Source organism: Mastigoproctus giganteus, chromosome 6 (assembly GCF_048544385.1).
Source record: "Mastigoproctus giganteus isolate SK-2022 chromosome 6, ASM4854438v1, whole genome shotgun sequence".
Taxonomy (NCBI): domain Eukaryota; kingdom Metazoa; phylum Arthropoda; class Arachnida; order Uropygi; family Thelyphonidae; genus Mastigoproctus; species Mastigoproctus giganteus.
Window position 1 is genome coordinate 156,730,387 of NC_143580.1, and position 22,618 is coordinate 156,753,004.

Below are 22,618 nucleotides of genomic sequence, written 5' to 3' on the forward strand. Positions count from 1 at the left end.
GGATCGTTACGTCAAATCATTCCTTTGTAATCATCGCTCAGCTATTGAGCAAAGCAAAAGATCGACAACAAATATTAATAAAGAAGTAAATTGACTAATAATAAAATAGCAAATGCTTAAAAGTAAATTGGCAATTTTTTGAATAAAATTTTCTTGAATATTTGTGAAATAATTTTTTTTCATGTAATCTGTGATTTTTTGTGTACTTTTTCTAGAAAGTTTGTTTTTTATGTAATATTTGTTTTTATATTGTGGAATGCTTTGTGATATGGGAAATATTTCATGTTATTTTTTATTTGCAATATTAAAATTTTATCATGAAAAAAATATATCCATTATATTTCCCTAGTTGTTAAAAAAAAGTTGCACATGTGGTAGATGGTTTATGCGAAACGTCCTTCGCGTTTCTTTTAGGCATTTTGATTTGTATATATTGATTATGAAATAAAAGAGCTTTTTTATTGTAAATATTTTATTGATCATTCACAGATTTTCATAATTTCTGGAAGACAAGATACAATGGATTTATGATAACTAAAGTAAGAGATGTATACTTGCGAGTGCTATGTATCTAAATATCTCTGTAAAATAGCACTGATTGATGTACCTATCTTGTAGTTGAAGCGACATATGCAACTGTTACGGGCACCTAATAATGGAATGTAACGAAAATGCGAGACGAAAAAAAAAATATTGTTGACAAATATTTGTATCGTTGAAATCATACTTACTGCAGTAGTAACTTCAGGAAGCATGATTGTGACGTCATACTATTCAAAAATTCTAAAAAGTTATAACTCCAGTCACCATTGTATCCAGTTATCATCGTAAGGTGGGGCATGACAACCAGGTTTTTAAGTTTTTTTTTTTTTAGATAGACCTAGGAACATTTTACACATTCACTTATACGCATGGTTAAGGGGGTAATAAGCCGCATCTGTCCCCCCCTAAATTCGCCCCTGACTCGAGATATACCAGTCACGAAAAATGCATCACCCGCTATAATCACAGCACTAGTAATGCGAGCGTGGGAAGCACCTCTAGTGGAAGCCGCGGATGACGTCACTTCCGTGACCGATCAAATTTACTCAGTAGAAAGTCGGAAAAACTGCGAGCCCATTGTTAAAATAGTCACAGCTCACCACTGTATGTACTATATGTATATGTACAATACAGTTACATTATAAAATAATGTCTATATTTTTATAAATTTATAGTAATAAAAACTTTGTAAAACATTTAACAAAAAACACTTATAATATTAATTATATTCCTGCAGAATTGCTTGATTTTAGGAGTCAATTTTGGTTTTACAAGGGATTTAAAAGGGCAAGTATAGAACAAATTGACCAATTTTATTGATAAAAACAAACGACTGCAATACTGATTTTAAAGGGTAACAAAAACCTTTAATTTTTAAGTAAAGAAGAAAATTCCACTTAGCCACTCTCAAAAGAACATGAACATAAAAATTACTGATCAAATTCAAGTTAAATAATATTTAATTTGAAACTTTAATCTATTTGGGGAGATTCTATCCCAGGGGCTCACATCTGGTGAGCATGGGCTTGGCACACCCAGGGTCCTGAGCTGGATATCATCATTCTTCTCTTTCTTGGTGATTCCCTTCTCCTTTTCTCTCTCTCTCTCTCTCTGAGTAATTCAGAATTTTTTTTTTTTTTTTTTTGGCTGGTGCAGCATAAGCCTCAGGCTTCCTTGCACCATATGGCTAATAATAATAATAATAATAATGCAGGATCAAAAAGTTTGAGAAGCACTGATCCATGGGTTATCACTTTTTGAAGCTAGGAAACAGTTACCTCATTAAATAATCAGAAAATGAATATATACCACAACAGCCAGTCAGGAGTTTAACACCCTTCACATCACTGAAACTACTGTTAGATGAATAAAATCACAAGAATTAAATGAGAACCAATTTACATGTCTGTCCAATAGATAGTATGAATCAGAGCTGTAATACTCAATATGTTCTACGTTGATAATAATATTAGTAAATTAATAAGAGGAGTTTACCTCAATATAGTACGTGGAACACTTCCGTATGATACCCTCCAGAAATTAAAACGGAAAAAACGAAAAAATCGACAACTTACCGGTCCATTAAAGTAAAATATAAATAATTAAAGTAAAATATAAATAATTAAATAATCAATTTAACACAATTCAAAATCAATTCAAAACAATTAAAATTAAAATTAACGCAATTAAAGGAATAACGAAAATATTCAAAACGATCTTCCTTCCTGAAGCTGACAATGCTTTTCGACCGACTGTCGTGATCACAGGAATGAAAATCACCGAATCAGGCTAAACCTGCAACTTAAATAGTGATTATGTGTCTTCGCGCATGCGCGTAAAGGTCCACGCATCGGAGATCAAATATGGCCGCCGAACATTAACAGAATTCTCGTGTAATTTAATTTCAATGGTTTCTGCAATTAATAGTCGCGTATAATTACGTTGAACGTTAAGTATTTTGGCCTCGTTAAATAAAAAAGTATGTTTTTCGTTAATGGCATGAAAGGCTAATTCTGACGCTGCTGAACGAGAAGCACGAACTGAGGCTTCGTGTTGATTTACACGAATATTAAGAGAAAACCGCGTCGAACCCTGATAAGACGAGTCGCAATCACCGCAAGAAATGTTGTATACTAGATCATTAATTTGTGTTGCGAACGCGGAAAGAACCGAGCGATTGTTCAGTATAGTGTGTAACTTCCGTATAGGCCTAGCTATAATTTTAAATTCGGTATCTTTAAAGAATCTGTTAAGCTGTTTGTGCCACTGTTCAACGTATGGGACAGAAATAAAGTATTTTTTGATATTACTATTGTTGATTGGTGCAGTATTTTGTATCCTATCCTTAGCTTGTACCCTAATTCGATTTATTGTGTTAATGGGATAACCCCTGTTCAAGAATCTGCTAGTTAATATTTGTATTTCTGAGTCCAAAGCAGAATCCGTCGTTGAATATTTATAGGCATTTAGAAATTGATTAAAGATAATCGATCTTTTGTAGGTGAACGGGTGGTAGCTATTATAATGTAGAAGCATACCGGTGTTTGTGGGTATTCGATAGATGCTAAATTGTATTTTGTTCGAGTCCCGGGTAAGCGTGAAATTTAGAAAGTTTAATGATTTTGTATCCGTATCTTCCCTTTCCAATGTAAATTTGAGTCTAGAATGAATATTATTAAACGAATGTAAAATGTCTTGGATAGTACTACTATCGGTAATAACTAGAACATCGTCTAAATACCTCCCATAGTATGTAATACGGGGACGAAAAGGTGTCAAATGTATCTGCTCAATCGTTGAGAGATAGATCTCTGACATTAAGCCACTCAGGCTCAAACCCATTGGTAATCCAAAAATTTGTTTGTACACCTTGTCTCGAAAGGTGATGTAGTTAGCCTCAACTAATAGTTTAATTAAGTGAAAAATTTCCTTAATAGGCAGCTTCGTATAATTAATCGGTGTCGAGTTTTTATTTAACATATCCCAAATAATATCTAATGTGTATTCAACGTTTACATTCGTATATAATGAGGTAACATCTAATGAGAATAAATTGTCATTGTCGCCGAGTCTACAGTCTTTAAGATTATTAAATAATGTATCGTAATTCTTAATCCCAAATTGTATAACCTGTCTAAAAGGTTTTATAATGTTATATACATATGTGGCTAAGGCTGAAAATGCCGAGTTCCTGTAGGAAACAATAGGTCGAATCGGAAATCCAGGCTTGTGTAATTTTACCTGACCAAAAAGTGCAGGAATATTGTATGTTCTGGACTTCAATTCCTTCAACTGAACCATAGTAATGTAGTCGTTTTTACGATATGTGGTTAACGTTTTATTGTATTGATTTACCAAATTGGTAAACAGTGTCGGGTCCACTTCACGATAAGTGGAGGTATCAGACACAACTGAATCTAACTTATTAATATAATCATGTTTATCTAGTATTACCACTGTGTCTCCTTTATCTGCCCTCTGTATAATAATGTCCTTATTTTCTCGAAGTTCTCGTAAAGCTGAACTGTCATGTGTATTCAATTTAGGAAGTCGCGTTTCTTTTATGTTATTCACTACTTGGTTAACTTGTTGAATAAATACATCTTTTTGTGGAACACTACGAAGTCCAAATTCAATATCAATTACGCATTGTTTTTTTGGCAGCTTTCGAGGTGGTAAATTATAATTTAATCCTTTGGATAAAAGTGAAATCTGGTCCTGCGATAGTGTACACGAGGAAAGATTTGTAACCTGTTGATATGTCGGTTCGTTGGATACTGGGTGAGGGGGTGTTCGTGAACTAGCCGACATATTCTGTGGTAGTGCGTTATGTGTCTGTGGGGGGGATGTCACCCAACTCGTGTGAACTTGGTCGCAAGCTCGCGACAATGTGTTAGAATTCGCATGAACGTGTCTTGAACTATTCGATAATGTTTGCAACTTATTAACGTGTCTGTTTTTTATCTCTGAGGTTTGTGCTTCCCGTCGCAAATCTATGGAGGTCTTCAATACAGACCAATCGTTCGGATGTAGATAATTTTTTAATTTATCGCGAAGCTTCCTAACCTGGGAAAGGTATTTTTGTTTATCCGAATATCGAGATTTTAAGGCAAGCTTAACAATATTACGTGATGTCGCCAGTGATAGTTGTTTTATGCCTGAAATTTTTTGATTTAAATTCACCCTGGCAAACTTCGGAACGATGTTGTTTTGAAGGCAATATTTTAGGAAAGAAATATGGTAACTTTGAGCCGAGTACCTTAGTGTAGATTTAATGTAATTTTGTACCAAGCCATTCAAAAAATCTCCCATAATTGTGTGTATCGATTGTATACTACTGGAGAGACAGGAAGTGAATGAAATAGTCAATAAGAGTTTGGAAATTAATTAGATAGTATGAATCAGAGCTGTAATACTCAATATGTTCTACGTTGATAATAATATTAGTAAATTAATAAGAGGAGTTTACCTCAATATAGTACGTGGAACACTTCCGTATGATACCCTCCAGAAATTAAAACGGAAAAAACGAAAAAATCGACAACTTACCTGTCCATTAAAGTAAAATATAAATAATTAAAGTAAAATATAAATAATTAAATAATCAATTTAACACAATTCAAAATCAATTCAAAACAATTAAAATTAAAATTAACGCAATTAAAAGAATAACGAAAATATTCAAAACGATCTTCCTTCCTGAAGCTGACAATGCTTTTCGACCGACTGTCGTGATCACAGGAATGAAAATCACCGAATCAGGCTAAACCTGCAACTTAAATAGTGATTATGTGTCTTCGCGCATGCGCGTAAAGGTCCACGCATCGGAGATCAAATATGGCCGCCGAACATTAACAGAATTCTCGTGTAATTTAATTTCAATGGTTTCTGCAATTAATAGTCGCGTATAATTACGTTGAACGTTAAGTATTTTGGCCTCGTTAAATAAAAAAGTATGTTTTTCGTTAATGGCATGAAAGGCTAATTCTGACGCTGCTGAACGAGAAGCACGAACTGAGGCTTCGTGTTGATTTACACGAATATTAAGAGAAAACCGCGTCGAACCCTGATAAGACGAGTCGCAATCACCGCAAGAAATGTTGTATACTAGATCATTAATTTGATCATATTTGATCAAATTAAGGCCATATTTGATCTCCGATGCGTGGACCTTTACGCGCATGCGCGAAGACACATAATCACTATTTAAGTTGCAGGTTTAGCCTGATTCGGTGATTTTCATTCCTGTGATCACGACAGTCGGTCGAAAAGCATTGTCAGCTTCAGGAAGGAAGATCGTTTTGAATATTTTCGTTATTCTTTTAATTGCGTTAATTTTAATTTTAATTGTTTTGAATTGATTTTGAATTGTGTTAAATTGATTATTTAATTATTTATATTTTACTTTAATTATTTATATTTTACTTTAATGGACCGGTAAGTTGTCGATTTTTTCGTTTTTTCCGTTTTAATTTCTGGAGGGTATCATACGGAAGTGTTCCACGTACTATATTGAGGTAAACTCCTCTTATTAATTTACTAATGTCTGTCCAATGAAAATAGAAAAACTTCAGCAGTAAAAAAAGACCGATATCTTTCAGGAATCACACAACACTGGCAATTATTTTAAGGCTATATATAAGCATGCAATGTGTAAATGATAAATATAAATTAGATAATTTTATTATCCTTTATAAAAACTTATGACTTCTAATCTTTTTTTGCATAAAGATATCACAAGCTTCCTTGTCCATGATATACAGAAATTTTGCCAGTAGGGCTGGATAAGAAGGTGATTATCCCCTTGTATAAGGCAATAGTCAGGCCACATCTTGAGTACTGTGTACGTCTGGAGGCCTCGTTTTAGGAAGGATGTACAGTTGCTAGAATGAGTACAGAGAAGAGCAACAAGATTGGTGAGGGGAACGAAGGGGGTCCTATTACCAAGAAAAGAAAGGCTTTAAATTCTGCAAATTGTAGCATCAGGAGAATAGGCACATGTGAGATGATCTGACTGAGGTGTATAAGGATTTGAATGGGTTGTGCAGGCTCAATGCTGATGGGATTCTTCCTTTTGCTCAGATTACGAACCTGTGGAGGGGCATAAATTCAAATCCAGGAAAGACAGTTGTAGAACAGATGTGTGGAAATTTTCCTTTAGTCAGCAGGTGGTTGATTGCTGGAACAAACTTCCATCTGTCATTGTGGAAGTTAATAGCTTAAATAAATTCAAGGAGGAACTGGACAAACTTTTAGAGCAAATGGATGTGTGAAATGGAATTTTTTTTTGGCTGCTGTTTAAGTTTGCTTTCTTGCATCATATGCTGCTACTAATGCTAATATACTTACGGTCCTCCCTACACTGGGTGAGTTCAAATCCCGATAACGGTATGAATTTTTCAGAGCAGTGTAGACAGGCTGCCAGAGCAGCTCATGGGGGGTCTTGTCAATGATATACGAGAACTCTGCTATCAGGAATGAGGTGATTATATATTATCTCTTTGTATAAGACAATGGTCAGACCACACCTCGAATACTGAATATAGGTCTGGAGGCCTCATTTTAGGAAGGATATAGAACTGTTGGAATAGGTATACAGAGAAGGGTAACGAGATTGGTTGTTGTTATTTGGTTTTTAGGAGCATTAGCAAAACTAAGACCATATTGCTCCGGGGATATGTGGTGGTCATTCCCTGACCTTTCTGCATCCTCCGTATTTGGTGGTCATGGGCTCGAATCCTGGTCTAATCAAGAAGCGTGTGCTACGCACTGCTGCTCCTGCCCACCTGGCTACGGAGGCGCCAACGAGGTTGGTGAGGGAAACAAAGGGATGCTCTTACCAAGAATGGTTTAAATTCTGCAAATTGCAGCATATGGAGACTGGGCATCTGCAAGGTGATCTGATTGAGGTCTTTAAAGCTGTAAATGATTTCAGCATGCTGAATGCTGATGGGATTCTTCCTCTTGCCAGATTATGCACTTGAGGGGGGATAAATTAAAATCAAGGAAAGACAGTCGTAGAATAGATTTGTGGAAATTTGTCTTTAGCCAGCGAGTGGTTGATTGCTGGAACAAACTTTCATCTGTTGTTGTGGAAGTTGATAGCTTAAACAAGCTCAAGGAAGAACTGGAGAGAAACTTTTTGAGCAGAAGGAGAGGCAAATGTGATTTTTTTTTTTTTTTTCTTTTGGCTGATGCTGTATAAGCTTGCTTTCTTGCGTCATATGCTACTACTAATGCTAACTCCAGGATTCTTACTCACTTGCAGGCTCGAAAGTTTTTTCATTAAATAATAATGTGAAATTTCAATATCATTCATTACATATTTTTCAACTTCACTCCCATAATTTCTCATTGACATAAAGGGTTTTGCTTATGTAAATATCGATGCAAAGTAACTGTTAAGTTCATCTGCAACATCAATCTGGGGTATCTAATACTATTCCATGTTAATTACAGTAGAGTCCCTCTTATCCGGTCTCGCTTTAACCGGCCATATTTTCGAGATTTTCTGCAAATCAGATTTCCGTTGTCATGGGCCCAGCAGGAAAACAAAATTAAAAGATTCCTGGAATGAGTACAGTGCGATGTGACGATACTATAACTTTTTTTCACTTCAGTTAGTCTTTGCTATCTGTGACGTCTGGATCGCAGTCACTCTGTGTGTACATATTTTCATTGTTAATTTTTGTTTTTTAAATTACATCAACTTGAAATGATAGGCTCAAACAATGGCATAAAGAGAATGTGTTAACTATTGAAACAAAACTAAAAGCACTGGAATGTACTGATAATGGATAACCCGTATAACAGATATGTAATGAACTGGGTGTCAGAAAAAGTATGGTGAATGATCGGCAAAGAAACCAGAAATCCCTTCAAGACTTCAGTACGCAAATAGAATCAGAAAAAGTGCTCTCAGATGAAGAAGCCAAAAAATGAAGTTTGATGATGCATTATGGGTTTGTTTCATGCAAGAATGACAAAGAGAAACAGCTCTTAGAGGGCTAGTTTTGAAGGAAAAGGCACTTTCACAAGAAAGTCAACAGCGGAGAAGAATTCTTAGCCAGCGAGGGATGGCTTTCGTGATGGAAAAAGTGCCATGGAATTCATTATCTAGGTGTTTGTAGTAAGAAATTGTCAGCAAATACTGCAAATGAATTTTCCCAAAAATTTTTAAGACGTTATACAGAAGGAAAATCTTACTCCTGAACAAGTCTACAATTTGGATGAAACAGAAATTTTAAGTTTCTTCCAATGAAAACGCTAGCAGCACCACAAGAAACATTCGCTACTGGTTTCAAAACGAATAAACAGAGAATCACTGTGGCCCTTTGTACAAATGCTGCTTGGAGTCAAACTGCCCCTATTCGTTCTAGGAAAGTCAGCCAAACTAAGAGCATTTAAAAATGTAAATTTCAATGCTCTACCAGTTTACTACAAAGCCCAGAGGTTTGTTTGTTATTTGGTTTTTAGGAGCATTAGCAACTAAGGCCATATTGCTCCGGGATATGTGGTGGTCATTCCCTGATCTTTCCGCATCCTCCGTATTTGGTAGTGACGGACTCGAACCCCGGTCTAATCAAGAAGCATGTGCTATGCACTGCTGCTCACAAAGCCCAGGGGTCAACTTGGATGGATTCTTTTCTATTTGAAGAATGGTTTTCAACTGAATTCTTTCTAAAGTTAAGGCACATTTGACACGTTTGAAATTACCGCTCGAGGCTGTTCTTGTCCTTGACAATGAATCCTATTGACCTATCTTCTGATGACATCAAGGTGGTGTTTTTACACTTGGTGTTACATCTTTGGTGCAACCTATGGATCAAGGTGCGATAGTTAGTCTGAAAAGGCATTACAGAAGAAAACTTCTTTCAGAAATTCTTGAGAAAACCGCCATGAAGAAACAGAACTCACTGAGGCCTTTAAGAAAATAAACATCAAAACAAAGATGTGATTTACATTCTGGCATCTGCTTTTGAGGAAATGTCATCATTGTTTATAAGGTCATGGAGAAAACTATGGCCTGATGTCAAAAAATTAACTGCAAACTGCAATCTGGACAAAGAGCCATGTGCTGAGGATCTGACAGACCATGACAACATTGCTCTGCTTAACGATTTGAAACAATTATCAGAGTTCAAACACCTGGAAGAAAGAGACATTGATAAATGGCTTGTAGGCGATAACATTCTAGCAAATTAAATGTTAACAGACAATGAAATTATCGAAACAGTTACGTCAAGGAGAAATGGCAGAAGATGAAGAACCAGAGAACCCAGAAGCTATGATCAGAGATAAATTTGACAAAAGAATACGTCATTAGGAAGGAAAGAAAGTGCTTGAAACTGTGATAAGATATATCGAACAGTAAGATAATTCATCTGCCATTGATATAATTCTAATGAACAAGTGCCACGATTTTGTTTCAAAAAACGGATTTAAATCAAAAAGACAAATGAAGATTACTGATTTTTTATCTAAGTAAATGTTTAATAAATATTTATATACAATATACTGTATATATATTTTTTATTTAATTTACAACCTATAAATGGTATTTTGCATGTGTTTTCGAATTAACTGGCCATTTGTTTATCTGGCCTGAGGTCTGGTTAATCCGGAGTCTACTGTATATATTTCCCCGAGTTGCATTTGCCCCAAACCAACAACCTAGTTCTCTACAGGAAGGTACAATACCTTTTTCTTCACAGGCCATGGTTCCTTTAAGGAACAATACAGAAATAAGCAACAAATAATGTATTTTGAAAGGACTTTTTTAAAAAGTACAGATGAATATTAAAATGTAAACTTAAGTGCACACAACAGGCACTGCATTTTACACACACACACACACACACACACACACACACACACACACACACACACACACACACACACACACACACACACACACACACACACACCAAATTCAAATGTACAGTGCATTCATCATTTTCAGTTTTGATTTATTTCCCCTATTTTACTTAAATGAAAAATATTGGAAATGTTAATAGTCATGGGTAAATTTTACCCATATGCTAAACAAACACGTTTAACTCCTTCCCGGAACATGTGCCTTAACGGATCAACTTTTTTTATTTTACAGATTAAAAGTATGCATCATGCGAATACTCATTGTATAGTTTGTGTTTTTTATTAATTTTTTTTGTAGAAAATACATGGGAGTAATTAACTCATTTGGGCTATCCCGAATTATCTCACGTATTCCAAAAAGTGTGCAAATTATACAGATTTTTTACCCTGCCTATCCACTTGCAGTAGCAAGCAGATAGGCAGGGTAAGCGTCGCTTACGGGCGGCAGTTCAACAGGGTGCCAAATATTTTTCAATATTGTTTTTGTGAATTATTTTCGTGGGTTAAGTATTCTGCATTTAGGATGGCAAATTATATTTTGCTTACTGGTGACACAGGAATGCACGCTACTGTTCTGACATTGCTGTACAATATAAGCAAAATGAAATCCAGTCATCTGCTGCCAGATGCAAGAAAATCCTGAGAAATCTCAGGATTTACCTGGCTAATTTTGCATTAGCCAGGTAAATGCCCGAGAAAATATGTTTCAGTCCTAAATTTGGAGGTATTATTGTTTGCTTTGGGTATTATTGTATCCCGAGATATTTCATGTAGTTCTTTTAAAACTAAAAATGAGATATCTTGGGATAATCCATGAAGGGGTTAAGAGAAGTTCTTGGAGTACCTCAAGAAAGATTTCATCTTTACAAAATTTCCATTTATAATCTCACAGTATGTGTAAATGTTCCTGAAGGGTACTTTTTATAGCCTGTTCTTATTTCCTATTCACCTGTTCTCCAAGAAAATGAAAAGTTCATGGAAACAATATAAAAACATTTTTAATTTTCTTTTTAAAATGGAAAGTATCCATTTTCTCACATTCATTTGCCAACTGCTATACAGTATGTTGACTACGTGTCAACACTACCGAGAATGAACTACTTTCTTCTTAACAAACAAAGCTAGTAGCTTGTTTCAGCAACTAGCCTGTCTAATACACCTGTGTATTAGACAGGCTTCAGGTTATAAATATTGTTTTCTGTAGAACACCAACAATCTTTTCAACTGTATACCAGATAAAAAGTCTTTTCAGCTGGTATATAGTTGGTCAGAATGCTTATAATATTCTCTTCAGATAATCATCACATTTGAATCTTTGTAAAAGTTTAACTAGGAGAATTCTATCATGGGTTGTTATTTCAGCTGTGATGCTTGTACAACTTTAATTCTTCCTTCAACAAATGTTAAAAAGGTATCAATAAATGATGGGAGGAAGCTTTCTAGATAATGCTTTTCAGAGTTATGAAAGTTCAGAAATTTTGACTTTCTGTTTCCTCAGATATCAATAAAAAATTTCACTCAAATTGATGCAATGTACATGTACAGGATGGTTATAATTAAAGTGCATCACTTCAGCTCACTGTAAGTAGAATACTTATTGTTAAAGAGATGAAATGGAGAATGGACACAATTCAGTGCATGAGGAAAAGAGTATGAAAGTTCCAAAAACTTTCACCAATAGCAGTCGGTATTACATGCTAACTGGGAGACTGTAGTATGGATGAAATATTAGATCTGCAGATTGAGATGTTAAATATGGTGATCATTTGTGTCCAATACAGGTGGCAAGCACAGCATGGTCAACTTTTGTCAGAAGCATATTACAGGGAACATTAGCAACAAGCTTTGTGATGCTTTCCTATAAACCAAAGATTGGATATGTCATTGATCTGCCCTGCCCTAGAGACATCCTTGTAACCAAAAGTCACAAGGATTGTGGTACAGAGATCAAGGGATCAAAGCAGATGAATTACTGGCCGACAAATGTGTGGAGGGGTCCACGGATCACGAGTTCATATCTCTTCCAAGAAAAAAAATGGTCCCATCACAAAATTTACTGAAAACTCACACCAAACATCAACTATGGATAATGAGAGGCACATCTGGAAGTAATCTCCAACACCCGACAATTATGAGTACAGTCAGTCCTCGTATAACACGTGTTTATACTACATGAATTCAATCATACACGATTTATAAATAGGGGAACGATATCTTATATAACACGAACCGAATTCGCTTTTGCATGATTCGCCTTTGTGTTTACAACAAATGGCAGTTGAACGCGGAATCACCCCAATTGAATGCAATACGATAGGAATGAAGAGAAGATTCTGAAAATGTATTTATGTTTTTCATATCAGTGAAGGGGAAACACACTTCACCGTAATAATGTAAAAACCCACACAATTCCAGCTATCGGTATTATCACAAATGCAATTAGATCGAGTTTACTACCAGTTTATAACAGATTCCACTAGCAGGAACGCAACTGGAAATTGTTTTTATTGTTTTATGGTAGTAACCCCCAGAAATGTGCTGTAGTAAAATGTGAGCTAGTGAGGTGTTCATAGTGCGTCTCTGCCTTTATGGTGTTGTTTAATCAGTTGCTACACGCGCGCAGCTTTGTTTATGTGTATCAAGTGTGCCTCCTCATTTTGTAATTGTGCTTTATTCCCTAAAAATGAGTAAAATACTTAAAAGGTGTGAAAAGGAAGTGTCCTGGTGAAGACACTACAGATTCAGAGAGAAAAAGAGAAGCAATATCGATAAACAGAGGCGGACTGGATCAAAAATTCTTACCCGGGAAAATTTGTAGTGGCCTCATACTAGCGTTTATGGCCAAAATCACATGTGGTGTGACTGGCCATAAGCCCACCGGGATTTCCCTGGTAAAGCGAAATGAAAGACCATGTGATATTGTACGTGCTATGGGCCTAAATGAGGCAACGCCGAGAATTACAAAGAATGCAAAGAAAATAACAACTTTCATAGCAGGAACAACTCAAAGTGTAATTAAAATCCATTCGATTAAGACACAAAGAATTGGAAGAGATGGAACGGCTGTCATATGTTTGGATAGAAAATCAAACAAAAAACAAGTTTGCTTATGATAGAAGCAAAAGCATTAGCAACATTTTATTATGTAATAGTCGTAATAAAATACTTACATACTTTGTTACGGTAATTTATTGTGTTTGGTAATGTTTTGATTACAAATGTGTGCTCAATCTTGGGTGGTCGGCACCTAACCCTATTTTCCCCATAGGGCCTGTTGTTTGTATTGCACGAGGGTTTCTAGGAACACAACTATTGTGCTATACGAGGACTGACTGTACAGGCAGTTCCTGCTTTACGAGTTTTCACTTTATGAGTTCCTGGGTTTACGAGTTTTTTTTCTCAAGTATCGAGTGTCAACAAAATCAAAAATATGAACATTAATTGCAATAAATAAATGCTACTAAATATTCATAAATACGGAATTTCAAACCACACACGTAGCTGTATATACAATATTACTGTGTATTATTGTGCTACTACTGTGTGTGCACTTGTTTGTTCAGGCAGAGATAGGAGGGAGGTTCAACTCTTAAAGAATTTTGGAAAGAATTCCATATTTTAGATGCAATCAAAATAATAAAATGAGCCTTGGACAAAATTACAGAGAAGAACATGAGGTGTTTTGAATAATTTGTCCTCAGTTTTTTGATAATTTTGAAGTATTTGAAGAACCAACAGATATTGTACAAAATGAAACAGAAGCGGTTGTTAATATTGCTAACCAATTGCAGCTTAAGGTTTCTACAACTCATGTCACTGATCTGCTTCAAGCACACAATGGAGAGCTCACAAATGAAGATCTCCTTGATATGGCAAAATATGAAGAAGCGGAGGAAAAAGAAGATTTAATAGCTGAAATTCCTGTTTCTTCACTCTCTCAAGAGGCTTGACAAAGCTTTAACACTGAAAAAGCAATTGAGATTTTTGAGTCACAAGATTCAAATTTCGAGCACACTAGAAAAGTTGCTACAGATTTAAAAAAATTGTGTGTGCCGAGCACGCATAGCGGAAATTAAGTGAAACTTCTTTAGAACCTTTTGAAACATTTATTATTTCAATGTTACAGTGGTATAATATTTTACAATTGTTTTACATGTTAATTTCTTCCGCTGTTGAAATAGCTTAGATCCTCCTTTGTACTTAATGGAAGTTCTCTGGCTGCATTGCATATATACACCTTACAATGCTCATTATTAGCCTTCGGCATGTTGAATTACAAATTTTTTTTTGTTGAAATTTTTTGTGAAATATGGTAGAGAATGGCGAAAGAAATATTTTCGTTTTAAAATTGGACTGCTAGAAGCTGAGATAGCGATTTAAAACATAAATACAACACACGGGCAAGTTACACTGTGGCCGCGTTGTAGGGGTACTGATTGTGTCATGTGTCGCTGCTGCGTACGGTGCCCATGCCTGGTATGGAGTGGTACAATGGTGGGGCAATGAATCATTTCCTGTCACATTTTCATGGCAATTTTTGTCAATCCATGGATATAAGTTACTCCCACGTGAAAACTGCTTGGGGCACGCCTAAAGAAGTTTCACTTCAAAAATTTTATGCATGCGATCGTGAAATTTATAAAGAAAAGAGAAGATTGTCTTGGAAACAAATGACACTTGAAGCATTTCCGAAGAAGACTACTCCTTGTGCTTCCAACAAACCAACAATGAGTGCTGAGCCAACAATGAGTGTTGAACCATCAGCGAGTGTGTATTTAGACAATGATGATAAAGAATAAACATTCTTTAACATTTGTATGACATAATAATTTATTTATTATTATAGTTTGCTTGATTTTAAAGGCTATGTTTTCATTTATTTGGATAACTAAATCATTGTTTAAATTATTGCACAAATCATTGTTTTGTTGACCTTTATTTAACATTAATATGGTCAAATTTCATTGTTCAGAACATAACCCCTGTTTTTAACATTGTCTATGAGCATGCACCTATATTCACATTCATTACAGAAACCACAGAACAAAAGTGTTACATTATTGTGGATAATCATTCATTGGTATCGTGTACAGGTACCAATGAATGATAGATCAAAGAACTTTATGGTAGTTGACCACGGAATGTTAAGCTGCTGTGACAAATGTAATACCGTCCTAGCACTAACAAGCGAATGTTGATTTCAAGCTGCACCATTGGTCATGTCAACAGCTGCCATGACTGGAGGATGTCCTCTATTATGAGTTACAGACAATCACTTCCTTCAAATTTTCTTGTAATTTTGTGCTGTCCATTTTGAGAAAGTGGTTCTCTCCATAATCCTTTTAAATGCTAAGTGCAGCCATGGAGCAGCTACTGTTCTGGTAAAGGAACTTTGCCAACAAAGCCCAATCTTTTTTTGGAGTACCACTTTGAAATCTGTTGGCTGTGTTTGCCATTCCTGTTTATAAATTTTCTCAGAATTGCCAGTGACAGTCTCATGATGAGAATCTTTTAGATACACAAATATATAACTTATAGATACACAAATTCAAATTTTTTAATATATAAATCTGTTCAGGTTAGTTAATATAAATCTGTTTTTATTTGAAAACGTAATGCAAAACATATTTATTAAATGATAAGGAAAATATACAGGTAGATATTACGACTGCAAATTTTAGATGCTATGGTCTTACCTCCTCAGCTAATGAATCCTGTCCTACTGTACACAATTCACACGCATAGTGTCTACGTACTTCATCCAATGAGACATTCCAGCCTCTGCCCAAATCAAGAAGCCTATTGAACCATTTGCTGGAATGGGAATGTCCCAGTGCATTATTTATATTACTTTCAATATGTTGAGATCCTGATGGAGTGGACTGGGCTGAAGAAACAGGAACACTTTCGGGAATATTCTGGACAATTGCTGTTGTAACTTTCAAGAGAAACTGAGTTCTTGTGATCTGTATGCTGGGATCTAGTTTTTCCGTAGAAGTGATTCCGAACTTTGCATGCAACTCCTGGAAAAACATCTTCTTTCCCTAAAAATTAATTTTTAGGAACTACTAGAATTTCATAAAAATAACAAATATATTGTTTATAAAAAAAATATTTCACTAATTTAGTATTATTATTAGTAGTAGTCATCGTAGGAGGTAGTATACAGCATCACGCACACACCTCATTTGTCCATCCCATTTAATAATAAATCTAATTTTTCCTTAAATTTATTCCAACTACTCACTTTCACAATAGATGGTAGTTTGCTCCAATAATCAGTTACTCTCTGGCTGAAAGCAATTTGTGCATATCTATCCTGCTTAGGGCCATGCTGTGGTCAAACCATCCATGGTTGGGGGCCTCACTTTTAGTGTAAATATTTTCTAAAGTAGTGATAAAAATTTCTAATAATAATAAAAAACTAAGAAAATGTATAATATAAAAGCATACTTACACTTAATTCAAGTGTTTAAATTCTATTTTATACCTTTTTATTATAAAATTATTTTTATTGTTACTTTATTTTTCAAGTCAAAAAACAACATTTTTGACCTCTTATTTTACATTTTTATCAAGGAATTATTATTCACAATATAAATATAAAAACCTATGTAGTATTTGTATTTATATGTATATGCAATATATATATATATATATATCAGAGGGGCCTCAAATTTAAATATGGCCTGGGAGCTATTTCATCCTTAATCTGGCCCTGATCCTGTTTGTTTTTTGGTTTTTAGGAGCATTAGCAACTAAGGCTATATTGCTCCGGGATGTGCGGTGGTCATTCCCTGACCTTTCCGCATCCTCCGTATTTGGTGGTGACGGGCTTGAACCCCGGTCTAATCAAGAAGCGTGTACTATGCACTACTGCTCCTTCTCACCTGGCTACGGAGTCGCCTCCTGATCCTGTAATCATCTTTTTTTAATTTAAGTATATGTCCCTTTGTGTGTTGAAAACTAAGAGTAAGTTTGAGTTGTTGTTATTTGGTTTTTAGGAGCATTAGCAACTAAGGCCATATTGCTCCGGGAATATGCGGTGGTCATTCCCTGACTTTTCTGCATCCTCCATATTTGGTGGTGATGGGCTCCGGTCTAATCAAGAAGCGTGTGTTACGCACTGCTGCTCCTTCCCACCTGGCTATGGAGGCACCGTAAGTCTGAGTAAGTTTACTTGATCCGTTTAAAACCTTAAACTGCTCAATCAGGTCTACATGCGAGTACCTAGTTTTCAACTACTGCAAAGTCTTTTGTGGTAAGAATGCCTCTTTGTGTTCTTGACGAATCTGGTTGTTTTTCTCTGCACCCATTCCAAGAGGTTCATGTCATTTTTAAAATGAGGATTCCAGACCTTGAGTGTGGTACAGACTGGTAACTAATTGGTATGTTATTCTGGGATTACTGTAGCCTATATGCATTACACTGAAATTACTAATGTTAAATGTCAATTGCTATACATTGTACCCAAGATGTGGTCTAACCAATGTGTGGGATTATTACTTCCTTGTCTGGCAAAGTTACTGTTTATGGTGGACTCTACAATTACCTCTAGGTCTCTTTTGTTCTCCACCACCTTTGAGTGTGGTACAGACTGGTAACTAATTGGTATAGGTATATTTGGGTCTAACGGCTCCTGGGATTTCTCCCATCTCTGCATATGTACACTGTATCGGGCAAGTTAGCTATCTGGCCTGTTAGCCACCGGGCCCCTAATGGGACCCGACGTTACCATACCTCGCCACGGGGAGGCCGGCCGGGTGTGTGTTACCTATATAGTACTCTGGCAGGTCCTGCCACCTACTCTCCTGGGATTTCAGTGGCTAGAACCTTAAAAAAAAAAAAAAAAAAAAAAAAAGTGCTGTTCGAGGTTAGTTATTAGCATTTGTTAGAATAATTTAGATGCTTGCGAGGGGCTATACGCTGAAATAATATTTTCTATATGCCTAAATGGGTCGGGCAGGAAATTTTGATGTAGTTAAATTTGGACGCGTGGGGCTGAAAATGCTGTGAAAGTCAACAGTAAAGGGAGTGTGAAGACTGGAGGGAAGAAAAGGAAGTATGGGGCTGATAGAGAGGATGGCCCCGCGATTGCAGTGGAGCAGGCCCGTGCTCCACCAGAGGGAAGATATTTGGGGAAGGGAAGGAGTGGGGGCAAAGCCCCCTCTCCCCACGGGAGGGGAAAGAAAGCACCGTTCAAGAGAGAAACAGTGTATGTTGAGTCATATGACAACCTTGGATGTCCTTTAGTCCAGGTGCCCAACAGGGCAAGATGGGGTTCTTCTGGTCTTCTATGGTGTCTTTGAACAAGTTGAGTCAGAGTCTTAGTTGTGTTTCCATTACTCTGGGCCATTGAGGGATGGCTGTTGTCTCGTGATTTGTGAACTTTTGGAATACCTCCACTCAAGGGGAGGGTAGGGTCCGTTGTCTTGTGAACAGATTTTGCGCAAAAAGTGTGAATGCTTTGTAGGTCTCTTCCTCTTGTAGAACGATGTCCTCCTGGTTTCGAAGAAGCGAGTGAATCTTGGTGTATAGTTGACATCTGAGGTCCTCGTATTGGTCACACTCGTATACCAGGTGCTCCCAGGACTCCTCCTGTCCACAGGAGCACCGCGGAGTAGCTGCGATTCCAAAGTCATATAGCCTCTTTCTAAATGAGCCATGTCTGGTAAATAGGTAGGTAGTTTTGAGTCCGGGCGAAAACCAGGCTGGGGAGAGTGGATAAACTTGTCCTACATCTGGTATAAACTTCTTAGTAATGGAGCCTTTGTTAGTGAGGTTCCAGCGATTTTGCCATAGTGATTTCACGTGTTGCAAAATCCGTCTGTTCTCCACGGTTTTGGAGTTTGTTGGGTCTGTGGTGAATCCTATATGAGAGACTATTTTTCCTTTGGAATGTTGGTACAGCAACCCCCAGCACGCAATCTCCAAGTCCAGGGGAAGGCATCCCGCCAGGACCTGGATCGTGTGGGTGCTCACAGTGCAGCAAGCTCTTGTCATTATGAGCAATATCGATCGGTGTGTCATCTCCAGTTTTTTCTTGTTGACAGCTGTGCTAGTCTTTGTGTACCAGGCCCCAGCTGCATAAGCTAGTGCTGGGATAAAGAATGCCTTATAAAGGATGCCAAGGGCCCTCTTCTTCAGGCCCCAATCTTTCCTAGTGACTCTGGCCAGTAGGCTCATATCTTCTTATTTTTGTTCTCAGGTAGCAGAGATGTGGTGTGAAGCTAAGGTTTCTGTCAAGTATCACTCCGAGGTATTTTATTTCTGTTAGCAACTTTATGGTTTTCCCGTTTATCTTAATCTGCAGTGGTCTTCTAGGGTCAAGGAATCCTTTGAGAAGTATTGAACTTGTTTTTTCTGAGGAGATAGTAAGGAGATTTGTACTAGCCCAATTTTGCAAGTCGCTAGTGGCCCGGTTTGCTATGATCTCCAGTCGGGCCCGGCTGTCAGCCTGCAGCATCAGAACCAGGTCATCTGCATATGCCTGGGTTTTACCTTGTTATTCGACAAGAGCGGCCCCAGGACAGAACCCCGAGGGCAGCCCCTGTGGACCGGCCTAGAAACAGAGGCGTATGGAGTGGTAACAGTGATTTGCCTGTTTTCAAGATAGGATTTGAGGCATCGATATAAGTCTCCTGTGATATGAGCCTTCCGGAGCCTGGCCAGAACAGCAGGCCACCAGAGAGAATCAAAGGCTCCTGCAAAGTCAATTGATATTAGGAGGAAGTATTTTATGTTGCAGTTTTTAGCTGTTTCAATAATATTTTCCAGAGCCTCTACAGCCGAGCGCCCCTCCCTAAAGCCATATTGATTAGGCGACATGAGGTTTGATCCTTGGAAGTGGTTCTCGATTCTTTGGTAGAGAAGGTGCTCGAAGAGCTTGCTGAAGATTGACAGCAAGGCGATTGGCCTATACGACCCTGGCATTCCTTGTGGTTTCGTCGGGTTTTTTAAAATAAGTTTTATTTGTGCCGTGGAAAACGGCACGAATAAAACTTATTTACGGCACATTACTACATGGCACATTAACTAATTGGTATGTTATTCTGGGATTACTGCAGCCCATATGCATTACACTGAAATTACTAATGTTAAATGTCAATTGCTACCTTTCAGTCCATCTGCCTAATTCTTCTAGGTCTTCTACAGTGGTATGCCTTGATTACTTTATTAACCACCCTGACAACCTTTGTATTGTCTGTAAACTAGGAATTTTGCTAGCAGGGAAAAGGAGGTGATTGTCCCTCTGTATAAGGCAATGGTCAAGCCACGCCTTCAGTACTGCGTACAGGTCTGGAGGCCGCATTTTAGGAAGGATGTAGATTTTTTTGTTGCCCTTCTCAATCTTGTTGCCCTTCTCAAGCAAATCTTGAGAAGGGCAACAAGATTGGTGAGGGGAATGAAGGGATCCTCTTACCAAGAGAGGCTTAAGTTCTGCAAATTGCAGTGGCTGGAGACTAGGCACCTGCGTGGTGATCTGATTGAGGTGTATAAGGCCTTGAATGGGTTGAGCACGCTGAATTCTGATGGGATCCTTCCACTTGTTCAGATTACGAACCTAAGGGGGCATAAATTCAAATTAAGAAAAGACAGATGTAGAATAGATGTGCGGAAATATGCCTTTAGCCAGCGGGTGGTTAATTGCTGGAACAAACTTCCATCTGTCGTTGTGGAAGTTGATAGGTTAAATAAATTTAAGGAGGAACTGGACAGGCATTTGGTGGGAATGGTGTGATTTTTTTTTTTGGCTGATGCTGCATAAGCTCATACACTTGCTTTCTTGCATCACATGCCACTACTACTACTACTACTACTACTACTATAGTTAGGGCAGAGGTTCCCAAACTTTCTCGGTTCACGGCGCCCTTAGTGTCCCAGTAATTTTTTCATGGCACCCCTAAGCCAAAATAAATACCTAACACAGTGGTTTTTGACCTTTTAATATATACCTATATAATAATTTTATTCTTTATAGAGAGGTACTAAATAAAGATTAATTATAGATCACCACAAAATTAAAAAGATACAGTACAATGGATACTGTACACCTTTTTATAATGAAATTAATGTATAAATTGAAAAAAAAATATAAATAATAATAACTTTAAGTATCTTAAATCCAAATTACACGGCACCCCAAGAATGTTGTTGGGGCACCCTGGTTGAAAACCACTGAGTTAGGGCGTTCAAGTGTCTTTGTTGGACAATACGAATATGAGTATGTTTGGAATACATGACTCAATATGACAATTTAGGCAGCCTGCTTTGATTGTTTCTGATGGGCAAGGATTGTCAAAAATAATAATTATGTTTCTTGTAGAAACTAATACACTCTAGGCTCAGAGATCTAAATGTACACATCCATGTTCAGAAAGGTGAACCCCACTATCAGTTTTGTTTCTATGGATGAAGTTGTCCTTCAGACTTTTTAGTGCATTGTATTTGGCTCAGGTGAGGTGAACTACTGGTCTGTTGCAGCACTGCTTGTTGGCTGTTTGCAATAGATTGGGAGAAAAGTTTTCTTTTGTCCTGGCATTGTAAGTCAAGGACTAACATGCTCAGGTGAACATATATATTGAGAATAGGCAAGCTCTCAAACACAGAGAGCCCTTTCTATAGCAAGGTGATTGTGGTATAAATAAGTTCAACAGCTGGAATTTTGCTCCTTTGTATGCTAGGTGTGGGGAGGTGATTTTCAGTGATCCTTGCAGTCAAAAGTTCTGCAAGTAGCATGGGTTTAAGCAGGTAATTGGGGGAACTCAAATGTCAACAAATCACCACTTGTTTCCTCTCCAATATGGCCTTATGTTAACTTCCTCCCATGCCTGTACCAATGTAATAGGAAAGTTCTGCAATTTTAAACTTGAATGAATTTCAAAATCTCCAGATTCCATCCTTTGATCTGTGCAGTAACTAGCGATTTATCCCTCCCTACCCCCACCAAATGCTCCTAATCAGGGCCATGAGGAATTTTGGCTGTATTGCTCTAATGATGATTTCTGTCCTGTTGAGTAGCTACAGTTGTTAATCCTAATGTCTTTCGTAATCAGTGCAGTCTCTACACCTGAGGAGAAAGGAAGTTGGGAACTCCTGAGAAGTGCCAAATTTGCTGATTTGAAATCCTTCAAATTCTGTGCCATGTTGTGTCTGCACGATTTTTGATAGATGTGTTGAAGGGTAATGGAATGTAGAT

The 22,618-nt window shown here is 37.1% G+C and overlaps 1 protein-coding gene across 1 annotated transcript in view; it reads right to left on the reverse strand.

Annotated features, from left to right (window-relative positions):
* The window catches only part of Rab3-GAP (Rab3 GTPase activating protein), a 606,356-nt gene that overhangs the window by 18,906 nt on the left and 564,832 nt on the right, over window positions 1-22,618 (reverse strand). Inside the window, exon 30 of the mRNA XM_090376553.1 lies at window positions 16,116-16,463. Coding sequence (XP_090232679.1) covers window positions 16,116-16,463 — 348 coding nt within the window. The remainder of the gene's footprint in view (window positions 1-16,115; window positions 16,464-22,618) is intronic.